The 19,793-nt window shown below is 53.8% G+C and overlaps 1 protein-coding gene across 1 annotated transcript; it reads right to left on the reverse strand.

The window, feature by feature from the left end:
- Positions 1–3,754: 3,754 nt before the first annotated feature.
- On the reverse strand, positions 3,755–18,058 carry TTL (tubulin tyrosine ligase). The gene is made up of 7 exons (XM_063328022.1): positions 17,707–18,058; positions 13,521–13,599; positions 11,540–11,772; positions 8,483–8,618; positions 8,116–8,385; positions 6,978–7,121; positions 3,755–5,411 (listed from the first exon to the last, which is right to left on the reverse strand). The coding sequence occupies exons 1-7, from the start codon at positions 17,861–17,863 to the stop codon at positions 5,294–5,296; spliced, it is 1,137 nt and encodes a 378-aa protein (XP_063184092.1). The 5' UTR covers positions 17,864–18,058; the 3' UTR covers positions 3,755–5,293.
- Positions 18,059–19,793: the final 1,735 nt, after the last annotated feature.

Raw genomic sequence — 19,793 nt, forward strand, 5'->3', positions numbered from 1 at the left:
GGCCACGTGCGGGGGCGCGGGCCGCCGGGCCGCCAGGGGGCGCTGCGGCACCCAGCGCCGCGTGCTGAGGGACGCGCCTGCGCACAGCCGCCCGGCCGCCGCCCCCCCTCCCTGCGCCTCCGAGCAGCCCCGCGGCGCCACCCGGCCCTGCCACCCCCCCCCATCCCTGCCACCCCCCCGATGCCCCGGAGCCGCGTCCCCGATCCCCGCCACCTCCCCCGTGCCCCACAGCCGTGTCCCCCATCCCCGCCACCCCCCCCCTTGTGACCCACAGCCGTGTCCCCCATCCCCGCCACCCCTCCCCTTGTGACCCACAGCCGTGTCCCCCCCCATCCCTGCCACCCCCCGATGCCCCGGAGCCGTGTCCCCCACCCCTGACACCTCCCCCGTGCCCCACAGCCGCCCCCAGCCGTGTCCCCGATCCCCGCCACCCCCCCCTTGTGACCCACAGCCGTGTCCCCGATCCCCGCCACACCCCCTTGTGACCCACAGCCGTGTCCCCGATCCCCGCCACACCCCCTTGTGACCCACAGCCGTGTCCCCCATCCCCGCCACCCCCCCGTGACCCCCAGCCGCCCCCAGCCGCGTCCCCGATCCCCGCCACCGCCCTCCTTGTGACCCGCAGCCGTGTCCCCCATCCCCGCCACCCTCCCCGTGACCCACAGCCGTGTCCCCCATCCCTGCCATGTCCCCCTTTCCTGCCCCCCACAGCCACGCCCAGCCGTGTCGCCCCTTTCCTGCCCCCCACCCTGTGCCCCCCACCCAGCCCCATCCCAGCCCCGTGCCCCACACTCACCCCCTGCCATGTCCCCCTTTCCTGCCCCCCACAACCACCCCCAGCAGTATCCCCCCCCCCGTGCCCCATAGTTTCCCCCAGCCGTGTCCCCCCTCTCCTGCCTCTCATCCTGTGCCCCACAGCCACCCCCAGCCATTTCCCCCCTTTCCTGCCACTCACCCTGTGCCCCACAGCCACCCCTCGCCATGACCCCCCTCGCTGCCCCCCACAGCCAGCCCCAGCCACATACCCCTTTCCTGCCCCCCACCCTGTGCCCAACACTTCCCAGCTGTGTCCGTGAGCCATGCTCCCCCCCAGCACTGTGTCCTCAGCCACCTGCACCCACGTCCCCCACGGCCTGCCCCTCCCCAGCCTTATGCACCCCAGGGTCCCTGCAGCAGCGGTGGGGAAGCTTTGACACCCCCCCATCGCTCCCGACCGCCTCCACACCCCTGCACCCCCAAACAGCCCCCCCACTCCCCACCTCCCGTCGGTGCTGGGACAGCTCTGGGGTGCGAGGCCAGAGCTGCTGTCTCACATTTGTCACCTCGAGGTGATGAAACCTTCACTGCGGGGCTGGGCTGGCTCCTGGGTTCCCCGCATGGCAAGGGGGGCATCGCTCATGATAGGTGCCCACAGGAAGGTTTTCTGGGGGACCTGACGCCCCGGGGGCCTAAGGAAACACCGCAGGCTGTGTGGTTTGCATGTTTTAATGATGGTTTAGGAGAGATGTGGATAGAGTAGTCAGAGATCCACCAGCTCAGGCATCCGCTGGCCCCACACGCACATGCTGACGTGAGAGCAGCTGGGGACACAAAACGGAGCCCGTGGGGCTGCCAGCTTGGCAGCGCTGTATGTACCCCACCGTCCTCTCAACACCATGGGTTTCTGAGGGCTGCCATAACGGACACTGGCAATGAGACATGATTATGAACCTACGTACGGCACAGCACTGCTCTCCCGGAGAGCTGCACGTGGAGAACAACAAATGCTGGGAGCGGGGACATGCAAGCAGTCCTGAAGGGCGCTGGTCACAGCAGGGCTGGAAAGCCTGGATGAAGCGGCTTTTGAGCCTTTCTTAGACTTCTCCAGCATTATCCGTGGGCTGTGGCCGGCCACCAGATTTTGGCAGGAGCACAATAGCTGTTACATGGTAATCGCGACTAACCTGGTATGAGACAAGCCACATGGGAGTCACCTGAAACCCAGAGTCCAGCGGGACCAGACCCTGCTGGAAAACACAGCCAGAGCACCTGGGCCTGAAATCCTTCCTGGCTGACAGGAAGGGATACAACTAAGACTAGAGACATTCTGCAATATGGTAGATGTCTTCTGGAAACCCAGCACCATCCTTTGTGAAAGCTCAGGAATGAGAGCGAGACCTTTCCCATTGACCTTTTAGCTGAAATAAGCTAGAAAACATTTATTGTTGTGTATTCCTAAAAAAAAAAGAAACAAAAGTCTCACAAGGGCTTGTGAGCACCACTTGCAAGGTGCACCCACGGCTGCAATGCTCAGGCCTCGGCCACACACGCATCCTCTACTCCACCTCGTAGCTAATATTTCAGGCAAGACCTCAGGCATTGTGGTCTCCATCCTTTATCATTTACCTCCTGTGTTTTACCTCGGGGAGCACTTTGAGAGCAGGCAGTAAATACATGCGATACCTGCTTTTTTCCTACAGAGGCTCTTAACTTATTTCTGAAAAACTCAGTAAACAAGCCAACGATCAAAGTGTCCCTGAATCGCTACCTCCCGCAAGCCCAGCTGAAAAGGCAAGGGTATGAACAGCTGCATGGCCTGCGGTCATGGCTCAACCATCAAGTTGGAGCCCCACTTTCAGCTGAGTGGCAGAAATGGCCAGCTGCTGACTTGCCACAATGCGATCAGGGGTGAAAAAAGGGAAAGAAAAAGCCTTGGAGTTAGGCAGAGGGTCCCGAGTCACTCGCTCCTCCCGGCGGTGCCACCTGCTCCAGTTGGGCCCGCTGCTTTTGCCTGCATCCAGGCAGCTTTCTGGCCCTTATCCCACTACATCGGCAGGAATCTCGCGTTACTGTGCAGTAAGGGAGTGATTCGTTTTTTTTAATTTCCCTTTTAAGGGGAAAAAAGGGATGCGTCTAGCACCCCAGAAAATGAACATTTCTCATAATTTCATTACGATGGGGAAAAGTTTCTTTTCTCACGTTGCGCTCTGCTCGTCTGCTCTAGAGCTTGGAAGAGCCCAACGTTTTCCGTCACCCCAGGCACATCCCGGGCCAGGGTGACCGCTATTAGATGTTACCTTTGCTGGACAATAAGGTGTATTTTTAAGCTCACATGAGCTAACATCTGAAAATGCCAATGGAGACATGGTGAACTTCGCAAGTTGAGTAACAACCGTTATAGCCTACATTTTACTTTGGAGTGTTCCCACTGTGCTTTACCTGACCAGCAGTGAAATTCTGACACCTATGGGCTATCATAAGGTTAAAAAACCCAACCAGTCGTTCCCCGACACCCAGCTTATCTCCCAGTTTATCACCCAGCACTTCCTGTCTCACGAACCGACGCATTCACGGTCCCTTTTCTGAACATCACGAGGCCCAAATCCAGAGACTGGACCTGGCACTCAGGCTCTTGCTGGGCGCAAAGCCACCCGCCAGCGCTTGCAGTGCAGGGGAACAAAGCTGCATCCCCGCTTTCACACAGCTCCTGCTCCTTGTCACTTCTCAGCGCGCACCAGTGCACCCTGCGTCCGCCACACCCCGTGACGGTGCAGATCCACGCCGTGCTTCAGGGCGCTGCGGACTTCAGAGGTGCCTGCGCGGCTCTTTGGGATGTGCCCTCTCTGCGGTGCTTCCGTGGGGTTTTGCTAAGCACTCTGTTCCCTCCCGGATAGGAGCGGCCCTGTGTGAAATGGTGCCACTTGTGGATTCACAGCATGCCGCAACGAACGTCCATCCCATGACAGCACAATCAAAAGGCATCACTCCAAGGAGGCCTGGGCACTTCAGTCCTGCCTACAGAAAGACGCCAGGATTGTCTGCTGGCATGAGGACCTCTGAAATCTCTGTCATGAGCAGAGATGAGTACGCCAAAGTGCTAGGATCTTCTGGGGGAGGCAGAAATCTCACTGCCTGGTTCACTTCCTATTACACACAGGCAGCCAGAAGCCTGTAACCTCCACAATCTCCTCCTGTTTGTTTGTTTTGGGTAACAGGAACCAGTTTATTTCGCTGCCACCCATCTCTCCCTCCCAGAGGCAGCAGAACGCAGCCCTGAACACCTCCCACAAAGCCCACTGCTGTTCCAAGTGCCATTGTGCTCTGCAAAGAGCTCTAGCTGAAATTCAGGGAACTCAAGGAATTTAACCTCCCCTCCCCCAAAAACCACCTGCTTTCCCATCTGTGTGGCAAACCTATATACAGGGATCTCTCTCCTGGTCTACAAAACCTCACCCACTGTCCCCCTAAACTGGGACCAAGCTGTGGACTGTGTTCAGGGCAGAAAATCGCAGTATTTGTCAAACGGAGGAGAATAAAATTGTCTGGATCAAACAGGATAAAAATCATTCAGGCTGAATGGTTTCAGATTCAAGCCTCAAATGCATGAAGGTGAGCGCTGAGAGAGAAGCCTAAATTCACTGCAGCGTCTCATAAGAAACTGAGGAGATGGGGTTTCTGCTATTTGAAACGCTCTTAGCACAAAAGTGATGCCAGAAATCCTACAGCCTGCCGATGAGCCCCGAGAGGGTCTCTCTACCTCTTTTAAACAAAATCCAACTGCATCAGACTGGGATGGAGGCTGATTCAAATCTCATTAGGAAAAAGGGATAGCTATAAATAAACAAAATTGCCTTCCTTGCTTGGGTTAATTCACCCCCTGCAGTTCAGCACCCTTTCGCCAGCCGTTGCCTGGGTGTTCGGCCAACCAGCTTGGAAAATGACTTAAGGAAAACTGAATTCTCGGTATTCCTGGTTTTCGGCATCCTGCGATGCAAGACAGCTTGCTCCTTCCTATGTAATAAGAGCAGGAACAAAGGAAAGGAGTCACACCTATTTGGAGCTGAGCTAAGGCACTAATGATGCAGTAGGTGAGGAAAGAAGAAACACAGCAGGAGGACAACTTCCCAGCCACGATGTCCCAGAAGATCATCGTACTCTTCGCTCAATTCCCTTAAAAAACCCAATGTTATCACTATAGAAAAGGAGGAGCTAATACAGTATTATAGTATCCTTGTTGGGGTTTCATTTTAAGGTTACTTTGTTGTTCTCCCAGAGAGATTTGTTCAGATATCAAAGTCACACGAGCTGTTTCTGAAGTGGATTTTGGTGAATGCAGGCAGAGTTGTCTGAGCAGCTCTGGCTCACTGCAGCTTTGTGTAGATGCCTGTATTGTTGGTTTTTCCCCATGATTTTCCAGAAAATAAGAAGCCTGTCTCTATCACTTTTTGGCATGATACTGAGATAAGCCACCGAACTTTGCTGACCCGATGGGTGCAGTCTCTCCCTGTGCACAGCAGAGGCATTCCTGTCATCATCACAGCTTGATAAAGATCGATGATGGCTGGCTCGTCTTCTGCCCGGTGTCGTTGAGGGGGAAAACGCTAGAGATGGCTACATCCACAATTCCTTGGCAGAGCTCTGCATACAGCTTCCTAAGAGACAAAGGGAGAGAGAATCAGATGCCCAGGCAGGACAAACCAGCAGGCCCCCGACCCATTTGTAGACAGAGATGCATTTTCCCAGCAGGATCTACAAGAACCTGCTCCCATTACAGGTAGCTGCATGGTGGCAAACGGGAGGAGGGTGGCATCATTTCCATCTCCCCCACTGCCTACCCCAGCAACCATCTTCTTTTTCAGCGGTGCTCCCATTCCCAATATTGTTCTCTGCCGGACAGGACCATAAACTCCATTGCCTAAGTTTACTGTCAGAACAGGCTCCTGAGCAGGCCCCAGACTTTTTCTGCTGAAGGAAATACACATGTAACCTCCCGTTCAATGCTGGCATCTGCGACATTTTTAGTACCAAAGCTGCCTTTACTGGAATTAACGATATCTTTCATCCTGTGCAGTTAAGGCTACATGACGGTAAGACACTTCTTCAGCTCCTGGGAATGTTCCTGCTTTCAGCAGCCAATTTTTGTCTCTTAAACAGGAACAGTGTGATATGGGTGCTATAAATTAGAATAACACTGAAAAGGAGAGGCCACAAATAGCCAAAACCTACCTCAGACGCTTTTGATGGCTTCCAAGTGCCCATAAGAAGCACACAACAAACAGGGCATTGCTGCAACCCAAATCCACACAGCGACAGCCAAATTCTACCCACACCGCAGGCAACACAAGGAGGTGCAAGGCAGTATTGCAGCACGGTGCACATGGTGAACAGGGCATCCTGGGCGCAGAAAGCTCCCCAAGCCCTAGCTCTGAAAAGGCTGCTGAACAGGCTGTCTGGTATGTTTGACCTGTATTTTTTGCCACGTGTTAGTGATGATCTAATAGAATTTAATCTACATCTAATTTAATCTACATCTAATCTAATCAAATTCTAGCGTAGTGATGTACAGCCTGTTCTGTTTTGCTGGGCTTGCCCATTTAGCAAAGATTTCTAGTCTCCCGCGGTTGTCTCAATCACACGATACAGCTCCTGCTGCTGGGCTTATGCAGAGATGTTCACAGCCACGGCTGTTTGGCTGTCCCGGCCTCCCTGTGGCTGGTGGAGGCTTTGATCCAACGCCTGCAACATCCACAGTGTGCTCGGGGGTCCTGCTGCCTGCAAATTCAGTCATTCACTTCCAGCTGCTGCCCTTAACGCTACTCATTTATCACGGGTTCAGGTAAGGACCAGCCACCAGTGGCTGCAAAAGAGAGACTGAGAAACCACCTGATCCCCAAAGCGTTAATTCTGCAACACAACTTCAACGCAATAGTGTCAATAAAAATGATCCAAGTTATATTCAAACCCATTTGTCCAAAACCTGAAGTTAGTGCCCCATCTCACACGGGAAAGAAGCTGAGGGATACCAAACACAAAGACAGGAGCAATGAACTTAAATCAACCGGCACTTAGAGCAGCGTTTGGTCTGGGTTAGCCTGGAAAACTCCCCTGCCATTCACTTTCTTCCACCTTTTTCACTTGGAGCTGGGACACAGCCATGCTCTGGGTGAGGCAGGAGAATTGGTGGCATCGCAAGGGTATTCGAGAAACCGATTACTCACTGGGCACACGCCGGGGCCCCATTGACTTCTATCAGCCAGACCTTCAGCTCCTCATCCACCATGAAGTCAAAACCAAACAGCTGGAAGCTCTGGTAGTGAAGATGCTTTGTGCTGATTGCAGGCTCTATACACATAAGGCAGCTTCTGTGAAGGGAAAAACAGAAAGCCAAGATTAAAAGCCCCGTGGGCACACCTGTAGCACTGCAGCTTCTGAGGGCACATGCGCGGCACAGTGAAGTGGAGGCGTCCCCTGTTGCCCTGGGGCTGCCCCAAGTTACAAGCTATATCCAACACACTTCATGGTAACCAGGTCCCTGTACGTGAGATTGTGTAACCATCAAAACATCTGTGGAGACAGCCCTGAGTGAACTCCCAAAGAGCTGGAGGGCAGCATCCACCCTCACTACTGGATTAGGCAAGTTGAAAAACGTGACGCGCAACTAGCGCCTGGAGCAGAAGGCAGAGCCACGGAGGTCTGCAGCAGGTCCCCAAGGAACTGCCATTGAGAGCTCACTTGCCTCTGAATCCCTCAAAGATCCTGTCATGTCTTTTTGGTGTAAGTAACAGCAATGGGGCACCTGCAAAGTAAATTCTGCCATGAAGGATCACTTTGTCAAGACCTAGATTCTCTGCAGCACCGGGATCTCGGAGATCTCTCTCCAGGCACTTTCTGTGCCCAGGAGGTAGCTGGCTCTGTGTGGACCAAGCAAAGTGACCTATGCCAATGAGATGCGCTGCTGCTTGCTGGTGGAGGAGGAAGCAGTGAGATCCTGCAGACTTGAGTCCCACTTAATTTCCTCTCTTACACCTTCTATCTTTTTTAACCTCAACCACTCCTACCTCTGTCTTTCGACCTACCCTCTTCCCCTACCAAGTGATCTCACTCCATCCTTCTCCAGCCACAGCTGGCAAAATGCAGACACATATCCCGAAAGAACAGCACCTATGGAGGTCCCCTTTCACTGAGCAATGACATCGGGGTGTTTATGGCTTTATCTTAAATTTACCTCTGGGTTGCAACCCCTGATCCGTGCAATTGAAACCCTTCCCTTGTCGGTCTGTCTGCTTCCCCAGCTGTGTCCATACACATTCCCTGTCGCTGAAGGGTTGTTTCCCTATGCAACAGGCAGATGGCTACCTTATTATGTGTTTGATTTGCAGTAAGATGCTATTCTCAAGCGTTGTGTTCAGGGCATCCATCAGATACTGGTTGAACTCCTCGAAGAACATTTCATTCCCTTCCTCATACCGCCCGTAGTTTTTGGAGTATTCCTTCTGAATGCAGTGATTGGTCAAGTGGCAGGTTTTGTCCTGGAAATTAGCACTGTTATATGGTTCGGAAGAGGTCCGCAGGACACCCTCTCTGTAGAGGTAGATATTATATTGATGATCCACGAGAACCCAGCTCCTGGGGGGGGCAAGAAAACAAACAGTGGTCTCAGTGGCTCAAAAAGAAACAGCATGAAAATGGAGACCGGTATTATTACAAAAGCAGAAAAGGTTACCTGATGTCAAACTTGCGATGCCCTGGCTCTAAAAGCAGAGGCTTCTCCAGGTATTTCTGAATCACGTGCACTTGTCCCTGCTCATCGATGAAGTCCAGGAGCTCTGCAGCCTCTGAAGAAATCAAGATCCCTTCCCCTGGCACAAAGACAAGGACAAAATTAGCCAGAGGATCCTCCTACCTTTGCTGGAGCTCTTTCAGGGCCCAAGTGGATCACAGCTCGTTTGTCCAAAAAGCCACACGACACGCAAGAACCCACGGCCGCAGGGACAGCTGGTGTCCAAGCGATGTCATGTTGTCTCAGGGTCGGGCAGGGAATCCGCAGAGGGATCTCCCTGTTACCGCACCACGAGGCATTTGGCTCCCCTGTAACTGGGGCTAACGCAAATGGGAACCAAGGGTACCCGAGATGGCACGGCCTGCCTGGGGCTTGTCTGCAGGGGGCAGCTGCTTGGTTTGGAGGATTTTGTTTCCTTTTCCAGTGTTTTTTCCCAGCTGAGCTTGGTGGGGGTAGAGGGGCAACGCACGTGTTCAGCACTTGCTCAATTTTGTTTTTCAGCAGTTTGGAGAACAGGGGTTTTGGCAGTGTGTTTTCTTTCTTTCTTTTTTTTAAATGTAGGGAGGGAGGTCTGTGGGGTTTTTATCCTAGACTCAGGCTTTCTCCCCCTGTCTGGCTTCTCTGGCTGCCAGAGGCAGCCACACACACACATTTGCGCAGTGTTGCCCCGCGCACCGAGTTCATTTAAGTTACTATTAAAACCACTGCTGAATTAGGAAAAGAACTGCTTCAAAACGTTCACCCATGTAGTCAGTGTTTTCCCCTGCTGTGGAAGCTCTTCATTAAAGGAGTTAGATGTGCCTTTTAAATACGGCCACATCTTGGCTGAAGCTGTCACTGTTCATTTATTGCAAGAGCCCAGATACAAAACCACTGTTGCAGAGCAATGAAGAGAGAATGTATCCCTTCTGGGATTTGATAAAGGGATGGCATGGTGCCACGTGAGGGATAAACCAGATGAGGTAAAATTACCTAACACTTCCCTGGCACTATGTCCAGTCTTCAGGCATGTAGTTAACTTTTTTGATTAAAGCTGATGACATAGTCTTAATTTTGGGTTTTTTTTGAGGAAATACTGAGTGAAAAGGAAAAAAAAACAAACAAAACAAACCACTCTTCAAGGGGGCATTGGGGAAAGAACACAGGTTTGGAGCACAGGCAGGGTTTGACAGCATCATCCCACGGAAAATGCTCCTAGCTGCGTACTTTCACTGCCCCATGCCTTGCGTACCTGAGTCATACCTTCCCTGCACCACTCACCCCCTACACCGCGTCCTCCACTAAAACAAAGTCCCTTCATCAAAGTATCTTTCTCACCCGTGTTTTACACGGGGTGGGGGGCAAGATTTTTCATCCTTGGATCACAGCAGAGCCAGGCAGAAACCTGCATTGGTACAAGCAGAGGGCTGTGCACTGGGGAAGGAGGGAAACACCACCACTGTGAGCCAGTAAAGCCCCCGCAGCGGGAGGATCAGCAGGCACCCGTCCTGCACCGGACAGACGGTGAATCAAGGGGGAGGTTAGCTTAACTGTGCACCTAGTCAGCAACCCAGTGAGGCAGCAAAGCAGATTATGTGGGGCAGCTGTCCCTTCTCTCAAAGAAAACATCAAAACCTCTAGTCACAGTTGAAAAACCCCTCAACTTTTAAGTCAGGACATCCTAAAACGTTCATTTTCCTTTTACTGATGGACAACCAAGCTTCCACTAGACCTGTCCTGAGTGAGGGGCTATGCCTGAGTTAGATCTGCCTCGGCAATTATGTCAACAAGCTTTCTTCTTCATCTGAAGTAATCCCCAGACATTTAAAACTTCCCTCTAGAAGATTAACATGAGGCCCTGCTTTCCACTTTAATTCCCAGCTTGAGTTCTGCAGCACACTGACGAATACGAAAGGTTACTCTGCTCTAACGCAGGAAAGATGGGATCACACTTGAATAAAGTATGTGAGGAGTTTAAACACCCCCTTCCTGCAGCAAACCACAGCAATGGCCTTTTCAATTGCCCAGATTGATTCTTTTCCAGACTGTTACACTACACAGAAATGCATTCCCTCGCTGGCGTAACAAAAGGACTCTTCTCCCCTTCCTCCCTGGTGAAAATAAGCATACTCTTCTGATGCTCCTGGGTAACACAGCCAAGAGAGCAGAGCAGTGAAGAACGCCAGTGTGAAGGACAATTTTATCACACAGCCTCCCTGCAGCCACCTCTGGCTTTCACATTCCCTGGTGATTTTTGAAGACTGCATCAAAAGTGAGTAAATATCAGTAATACGTTTGGGTTTGCTCCCTTTGAAAAGACCAGGTTCTTCATCAGGCCGGGCTCTCCCACCCGGGGGTCTGCACACATGGCGAGGCAAGTTTTCATAAAACCATTCTAATAACGTGCCCGTGATACCGCCGTAACTGACAGACAGCATGTAGTTACCAAAGCATTACATCTGCAGCTGCGTCCAGCTACCTCCTCTAATAGCTCATTATTTCTGTAAAGCGAGCGATGCAATGACCCTGGCACAGGGAAGGACACGCTATCACTTGGGTATCTATTGCCTTACTCAAATTAAAGAGACATACGGACATTGCATTGCTTGTCTTTGCAGCATGGAGAGCTGGGCTCCTTGCCCTTGAAGGCTGCTGTCCTGCCTGCTGCCCTCCTCCCGGTTATCTCCTGCTCTCCACATTCCCCTTGCCTGCTGGTCCCTGCTGCCTCCTCCCTGCAGCAAACTTTCCCATATTTTGAGGCGCATGTGTAGGAAAGTGGAGGTCCTTTCGCTGCCATCCATGTCCTAGGTAGCATGTGCATGTTACAATGCTTGTCAGGAGCCCCATGCCACCAAAAAGACAACGGAGAGCCCTATGCTGGCTTGGCTAGCATGGAACTGGTAGGTGAAACCCTTTAGACAGGCTAGATATCAGCTGGGCTCAGCTAAACCCCGGGACTCTACCGATCAAGTAAGACATAAGGAATAATGAGAAGGTGGCTCGTTTTTCTGGAGAATGAACCTTTGGCACCAGCTGAGGACTTGGCGATCCACACGTTGCCTTCTTTGCCTTCCCGCCGCCTGTTGTAAGCTGCCAAGAAGACTTCCCGCTCATCTGTCCTTGTGTTGTTTATGAGATGGCGAATTCCATTCTGTGCTGGAGCCACAGGGGTCTTCAAGTTTGTTGGGTAAATCACATACGACTCAGGGAACCACGTGCAGGACTCCGATAGTTCAGGGCTTGTCTTGATTAGCCTGGGTGAAGAGAGACAGGCTGTTAATCTCCAGAGTGTCCCCACCTGCAGGGACATCATCTAATACGTAAAATTCTTCATTAACTGAGCTCTTTTGCTTGGTGACGAATAGCAGCTGACAGATAGTCTATGCTAATTTACTATATTTTCCTTAGACGCTTGAAATAAGGGTTTTCCTAAAGATATCATGGCAATCCCAACCTGCAGCCGAGCACTGCTCTTTGAACCAGACCTGCACGCTTTCATTAAACGTTTCGTAGATACTACGGATATTGTGAAACGATCAGTAGAGAAGTTTCCACGTAACTAGAGCCTGCGGGGCATTGTCTGCATCAACTCTGCCCAAGGGAACCGAGGAGGTGTGTTTGCTAACATGGAACAGGGCAGGACGGGATGCTGTGATCACAACAGGCAAAAGGGAAGCCAGCGCAGCAATGTTCTCTGTGCTGGTGCTTATCCTTTGATCCCGTCCCCACTGAGATCTGACCAGGTGTCCCAGCTGTGGATGAAGACCACTGGGAACCCACTGAAAGCAAGAGCACAGCTATACATCTCATGAGCCAAGGTGTCTGGGATCCCCCTTGCATCATGCAGCCTCTGATCTCTCTGGCACATCTCTCCTAACAGTAACGTCTAGAAATTCCAGCGAACTCCTGTTAGCAGAGCCCAGGCCTGTTTTCTTTCAGAGGGAAGGGAGCTGCCTACCTCTCTGAATGCTCACTCTGTGCTTTGCTTAAGGCCAAAAGCAGAGCTCACGACTTGCTGACTCCCTCCGTGCATTTGTGCCTCTCTGTTGAAATGGCAATCAGTCAGTTACACCCTGGGAGCCCTGAGGAATGCAATTTGTGGTCCTTTGCGTTCGTAAGTAGCTTGATGCATGGTTGACCCCGCAGTTAGAAAGTTCAGCCAAGCTTCAGGAGAGAAAAAATAGGTGTGCGAGCACTTTCCGCACCGCCTCTAGACCACAGGTTGCAGAGAAATCCAGCTGGGGAGCGACATGAGTGCTTGTTTAAAAAAAATATTCTGCTAGTTTCTGACAAACACCACCACCACTGCAAAGAAAGCAATTGGGAGCAGGTTCCTCGCAGGGGAAGGAGAGACCTCGGATCAGCACGCACCGTCTGCAGGACTGCATCAGCAAGACGCAGCGCAGGCACTAACGTGGAACCAAACGCTTGAAGGAGGCCAAGAGCTCTGACGTGAAGATGCTCTAATGGCCGCAGAGTTTGCACAGGGACGAGGGCTATCTGCAATGAAAGCTCATCCCCATTTCCCCAGGAGACCCTAGCACGGCTGGTCATGCAGAAATAACTCCCAGAGCTCTTCCTGGAGATGTCTCCAAGCATTTGTTTGACCAACAAATCTGATTAGCTAAAGGCATATTAGTGTCTCATCTCTGTATGAAACAGAATAAAAGGAGTAGGTTTTAATTAAATGTCTACAAGGAAAAAGAGCAGAAATGTTTGAGGTTTTTTTTCCCTTTTGATTTGGCTCTAATCTGATTCAATAGACTCCATGGTTTCGAGCAGACATAATTCAGTGGAAATGGCATTTCCCCTGAAGTTACAAAGAGTTCTTTGTGCACACAGATAGCTCTAGAGACCAGCACGGGAGTCTGAAGACAGCACATGCTAGGACACTTCCAGGGCAGCTGTTCTGTGAAATACCCTCCGAACAGGTTCAAGACTCAACAACGGTTAGAAGAGAAGTTTCTGCCAATCCCATGTAACATTTCAGTGAATTTCTTACTTCACCAGAGACGCTTTGCGGCACAGCTTGTCTGCTCCCCTGTAGTAATTCACCAGCTGCACAAGTCCGGGTTCATGGCCTAAAAAAGGGGAAACAAACAGGTCAGACAAACTTCCCAATTAATGACGGAAAAACACCTGTTTGGTGCAAAGGACCTGTGCAGTAGGGAAGAGAAAGGGGGCTATTTCCTTGCCCTGCAGCACAGGAACAGGCTCTAAGCTGATACTGGCCCCTGTGATTTCTTTCTTTTAGTTATGAAAAACCATGCATTTACCCAAGCCTGTTTTGAATCTGACACTTCCATTTTCCAAAGGAAAATAATAATTTCCTAATTCACACTGGGAACTGGCAGCGCCACACAAAAATGTTCTCCGTTTGCCGGTGGCAGTTTGTAAAAGCCAAGATTTCAGTTACTCTTCAATGCAGTAGGAAGATGCCGGGAAGCACACCATGATCCAAAGATCACAGCTTAGGAAAGGGCCTTGTTTCTTTGCCATCCACAGCAGGATTCCCTGTGCGACCTGGTATCACAAAACACTGGGAAACATTAAAAGATTTGGAGTCTCGCTTCCCTCTGGCAGTTTGCAGCAAGCCCCCTTGGACAGCTGGGGAGGGAAGGGACCTCTGGCTGTCTCTGCTCCAACCTCTTGTTTGATCAAAGTACGAGTAGCTCTAAGGATGAAGATCCTACTGCTTCTACAGGTCCTTGTCCCAGTGCTTGACTGTCATCCTGTGTCCCCGGACTACCTTGATGGCCCCTGCTGGAGTCACTCCAGGGTTCCTATGCCTTTCTTGTACTGGAGAGTCACAAACTGGTCCCGGTAATGAGCTGTGGCCTCACAAGTGCCAAACAGAGTGCCAAATAGATGGGTACCTCCTTACCAATACTGGACTTCACACCACAGCCTGCCTGCCTTCACCTTCTCACACTTGCCCTCAGCTGGAAGCTCTCTGGGGGCAGCTGTTGCCCAAAGGGTAACACGAATCTGGACAACACCACGCAGCCTCTCCCACACAACCAGTGCAGCCGAACACGAATGTCCAAGGGGCAAGTGACGCCTGGGGCAACACATGGGTCACCAGTGACAACAACTGACAGCAGCTGCAAGATCACAGAGAGTGAATATCTATTTCAACCCCAAAGTCATGGCCCTGACCTGGGTCCCTATTTTAATCACAAATCTTTAAATAGAAGATAGCTGAAAACCATCTTCTAGAAGAGATCTGCCACATCAGGTACCTCAATGTGTAGCCAGCACCGCCAGGCACTAATTTACTGAAACAAATTAGTATAAAACACCAAACTTCCTTCTGTTTCCAGTTTATTGATTTTGCTTGGTTCCTGGAGGAATTGAGGTCCACGAGGAGATCGCACCACTCCAGGTGGGCTCTGCCCCACAGTGGTCAGTCCACCTTGACACCAGTGACGGAGGAACGGGGATGGTGAAAGGAGGAGCACCGAAGCGGCTGAAACCTGCTTTGAAACCAGCGCTGTTGGATAACTCTGACCCACCAGGAGGCACATCCTGGTCGGTTTCCTGAGCATCTCCATGGAGCAGTGGGGCTGTGATGTGGAGTCTGGTAGTCAGCAAGGAGTGACCACCAGGTGGGAAGGGGAAGAGGTCTCGGGCGTGTTGTGAGGTCTGCACCATGCATTTAGCAGGGTTAAAAAGCTGCCAAGGCACTCAATAAACTGGCACTCATCCCGCGGCTGGCAGGGCGTAGTCCAGCATCCTCTGCAGCCTCTTCCTCCTTTCCCTCCCCTTAGCACAAACTGCTTTTCCATTAAATACAGACACTCACAGCTTAAGGGCACAATCCCCCAAGAATGAGGGTATCAGCGAGAGCAACAGAAGTCGCTGCAGCTGGACAGAAGCAGCGGTGCCTGCTGAGAGCCCCCACTTCTACCCCTCTCCCATGTCAAATGATCCACCTTAGCCCCTGAGTAGCGCAAATCCCTATGGTTCCCTGAATTAGTGCCTGCTTCTGCTGAGTAGAGCCTTTAGGAAAGCCAAACCAAGCCAGCTTTGATGCAACAGTTGCTCAGAAGGACAGCTTTAGGAAGATGTACCAGAGAAGATACAGCTTTTTGGAAGATGTACTGAAATAACCATGTTATTTTTGGCCCAAATCTACTGATTTCGGGCAACCAGCTCCTGCTATAGGAGGATGGGTTAAAGAGGCCAGTGCCAAAGCACGGTCCTTCTCCATGGGTCACAAATGTGTCTTGGCTGTGAGAAATGGCTTGAATTTTCAGGCATCCCATGGCAACACGTGCTGAAGGGCTTGCTGAAGCCCTTCTATCACCCCAGGGCTCTTTTCAAGGATAGAAGGGGTTAATAAAACATGGCCAGGAGCCCAAGCCCACCGTGGAAAGGAAGCCAGATGCTCGCAGGCCCTGCCTGCTGGCCACTTTAAAGCACAGGTCTGCTTGCTGTGCCTGGCTACAGCCTGAGTGAGCATCCTTGCTGCTTAAGCCTTTCCCGGTGTTTCCCTGCCTGCTGCAGACACTCCGGCGCTGGGAGGTGACCAGATGGCATTGCCATGTGATGGGGACTTTCCACTCACAAACGCATGTGGAGACAAGGGAAGAGGTGCTGGAGCCGGTGACTTGCAAACCTGAATGAGCAGTCAGCGCTGGGTCTCAACTGCAAGGAAGGAGCTGCAAAAGCTGTCCTGCCCCGGAGCTGCAGGGACGGGGGGCCTCCTCCTGCTCCAACATTTCTGCAGCCAGAAGCAGTGCTGCAAAATCACCCCAGAAAGGAAGAAACCAGGACCAAGGGTGGGGAGGGAGGCCAGGGGGGTCCTGCCAGCTGCCGGATGCAGACGCGGGGGACCACAGGAGGGAAACACGCTGCCCTGCTGGGGTTTGCAGCGTCCTCATCCCAAACCTCCTCCTGACAGGCCTGGTGACAGGAGCCAGCTCGGCAGCTGGCACCCGGCACGGAGACCTGCCAGCCTTGCGGCTCCTGCCGGCTCGCCCCCAGCTGTGGGCAATGACAGTGCATCTCTGCTCTCCCCGCCGCGCCCTGCAAGGCTGCCAGCGCCTGGCTCGGCTCTCCCCGCTCGCAGGCAAGCGTGTGGCACTCTGGAGGCTGAGGTGGCTGCGCCTGACAGCCCTGCCTGACACGGGACAGACAATGCCCACGGCAGACAGGGGACAAGCATGCACAGGGGAGCTCCCGGGGCCCAGCAGAGTGACAGAGGGGGTCAGACAGCAGGGAAAAAGGGGGAAGAAGGGAGGTGGCCTGGCCCTACGCACACACAGAGCCTCTGGAATAACCCTCACCCTGCTCCGAGCAGGGACTAGAGGTGCTGTCACCCCCACCAAGCCCCTGCGGACGCACAGCCCCACCAGCCTGGGCTCCGGGGCGAGGGTTTGAGCGTGCCTGGCTCAGACCTGTTTCCCCACCTGCCCCAAACTGTAGAAACACCCCCGTGAGCTCAGCACCGCGAAGTCCCTGCCCTGCGCCTGGCAGGGGGATTGCCACGGGCACCACCACGCTCCCCACGAACCCACGCTGGGTGACCGAAGGCCCCTAAAACGGTGAAAACGGCACCAAACGCATTGCTGGGGGACGAGGCAGGCAGGGTGGGAGGCGAGGGCTGCACCCAGGGACCCCGAGGGTCCGCAACATGCGAGGTGGGGGGGGGGGGGTCGGTCCCCGGGTGCCCTCTGCCGCAGCCCAGCTCCCAAGCTGGGCTGTTTTGGGGGGGTTACCGGTGACACCACCCTCCGGCAGCTCGGGAGGGGGATCCTTCGAGCCCTGGCTGGGGCAGGACGGGAGGCCCTGGAGGGGGGGCTGGTCCGAGGGGAGGGGGGGGTGGTTTCTGCGGAGAGCCCTGCCGGAGGCCGGGAAGGGGCTGCACGGAGCCCCCCCGCTCCCACTCTCCTTTGTCCCGGGCGAGGCGGGCCGGGGCGGCCGCCGGGCCCCCAGCAAACGGTCCGCTGCCGGCGGCAGTCCCGGTGACCGGGACCGGGGGACGACACCCCCCACCCCCTAAACGGTGGGGGAGGCCGGCGGGGCACGCCCCGTCCGCAGGGCCGGCGGGAGACTGCGGGGGACCCCACCCTGCGGCGGGGCGGGAAGGGGCACGACGGCAGCCCGGCTACCGGGGAGGGGGGCGGCCGGGGAGGGCGGGGGTGGCCGTGGGGAGGAGGGGGAACGGGACAGACGACCCTTACCCAGCCTGCCAAAGGGGAGCCGGTTCCTCTCGCCCAGCATCAGGTTGAAGCGGGGGTTGTCCCTCCGGAGGCGCCGCCACTGCCCGCTGGCCAGCAGCAGCCGGCTCACCTCGGCGTACACGCTGCTGCCCTCGTCCCGCACCACGAAGGTGTACATGGCGCCGGCGGCGGAGGGGAACGAGGAGGAAGGGGGATGAGAAGGGGGGGACGGACGGGACGCCCCACCCTACCCCCGGCGCCACATCGGGCCCCGCCGCAGCCTAGGCAGGGCCCTGCGCGGCCGCCGCCGCCACCACCGAGCCCGGCTCCGCATGGCCGGGGCCGCCGCCGCCCCCGCCCGAGCCTGCCCGGGGCGGGGGGCTGACCCGGAAGCAGAACCACACCCCCACCCCCGGAAAAGGCAGTGACGTCACGGAGGCCACCCGGTAACGGGAAGCGGCTTCCCCGCCTCGGACGGTCCGGTCCGGTCCGGCCCCGCCGCTCCCTGGTGTGGGTGTCCCGGTCACCCGGCGGTGTCCGCTCGGGGCGCAGCGGGCACTGGTGTCGGTCGGCCTGTGGGTCCCGCAGGGCAGGAGGGAGGGAGCGACGCAGGTCTCGGTGTCGCCGAGCGGGGGCACAGGCCTGGTCTGGCCGGGGCCCTGGCGACGGGCCCGTCGCCACGGGAGCTCGGAGGCCCAGGGAGGTGAGGCAGAGTGCGGGGGGCAGGCGGGCGGCCAGCGGCACCTAGGCAGGCTGGAGGCTCCAGGAGCCCCGTGAGGTTCGGGGAAGGTCAGCAGCGGCAGAGGCTGGAGCTGGAGGGGCCGCGCGGGGAAGGGCTCGGCGGGCACGGCCCCGAGCCCCCACGGCAGCCGCCGCCCTACCGACGGGGGCAGGGCCGGGAGGCGGAGGGAAGGGGCTGTGCCCCCGCGGCTGGGAGCTCGTCAGACTGCTCCGAGGTAACGGTGTCCGGTTCAAGAAGGATGTTGATAAACCAGAGCCACGAACCGCTGCCGAAGCGGGGCACTAAGGGAGGAAAGGGCCAGGTCGCCTCCCCGGCTCTGCCCCCTCAGGCCTTGGCCCGTGTCCAGGGGTGGCGCAGTGCTTCCGCCATGCGACACTGGGACTGGAGAGCCAACAGGCCACCTCCGTTTCTTAACCTATTCCACTCTTCAAACCGCGTTTTCCTTGATATCTTCTGAGTTTTCTTGAAGACGCGTCCTTCTCATGCGTTGTCACCTAGTTTGGTTTTTCTCTTTGGGAAGACATCTTATTTGTTTGTAACCATCACTTCTGTCCTCTTAAACAAGTCTGCAGCAGACCAAAGACACCTTCTCTCGCAAATTCAGAACCTGGAAATCACATTTCACCCCCCAAATCGGGTTTATCTTCACAAACCTATCAGTAACGGAAACTGTGAATTCTTGATTTGGGTTGGACTAGGTGATCTTGGGCTAGATGATCTCCAGAGGTCCCTTCCAACCCCTACAATTCTGTGACTGATTTGGTTAATGTCCTCTTTTTTCCTTGTAGACGCTCTATGAGGAATGTCTATGCATGCGCATCTTGGTTGCTACAAATCGTGATGTATTTCCAACAAATCAAGAACATTTTGCTGAAGGACACTCAGATGTGTGGTCGATTGGTCGTGACCTGCACGCTAATGGTATTGCCTTTTCTTCTTGACAGCACAAGGCGTTACGTGATTCACAGACAAAAAAAAAATTAATTTTAAAAATGGCTGCTATTTAATTTTCTCCTGCTAAATTGTTTTTAGCCTTCTCCTTCAAAATGTTTTTAATGAAATGCTTTCCCAAAACGTTTTTAATGAAGTGTTTTTCACCCTGAAAGAATTGTGGACAGGGACAACAATTAGTGTTTTAAGCTGGTATAATAAAACACTGATTTTATTAATAGTCTAAGGAAAATACAAGACACTTAACTGTAGGCCAAATGGATGATAACAACATTCAAATTAAAAAAAAAAAGTCAGATTATTTTTCATCAACTTTGACAGAATGCCAAAGTAGAGTTTGTTAAAATGGGACATTATTGTATATTCTGTTTGTTACTGGGATGAAACTTGGGATACTGAAATTTCGTCTTTTTGA

This window comes from Chroicocephalus ridibundus, chromosome 3 (genome assembly GCF_963924245.1).
Source record: "Chroicocephalus ridibundus chromosome 3, bChrRid1.1, whole genome shotgun sequence".
Taxonomy (NCBI): domain Eukaryota; kingdom Metazoa; phylum Chordata; class Aves; order Charadriiformes; family Laridae; genus Chroicocephalus; species Chroicocephalus ridibundus.

What these genes read in the sequence shown, in the direction of transcription:
- TTL (XM_063328022.1), bottom strand. Translation starts at nt 17,863, where the DNA reads ATGTACACCTTCGTGGTGCGGGACGAGGGCAGCAGCGTGTACGCCGAG. An exon ending in CATCGCAAGTTTGACATCAG is followed by an intron (nt 8,386 to 8,482) that starts GTAACCTTTTCT and finishes TGCCCCCCCCAG; the next exon opens with GAGCTGGGTTCTCGTGGATC. An exon ending in CAAATCAAACACATAATAAG is followed by an intron (nt 7,122 to 8,115) that starts GTAGCCATCTGC and finishes TTCCCTTCACAG; the next exon opens with AAGCTGCCTTATGTGTATAG.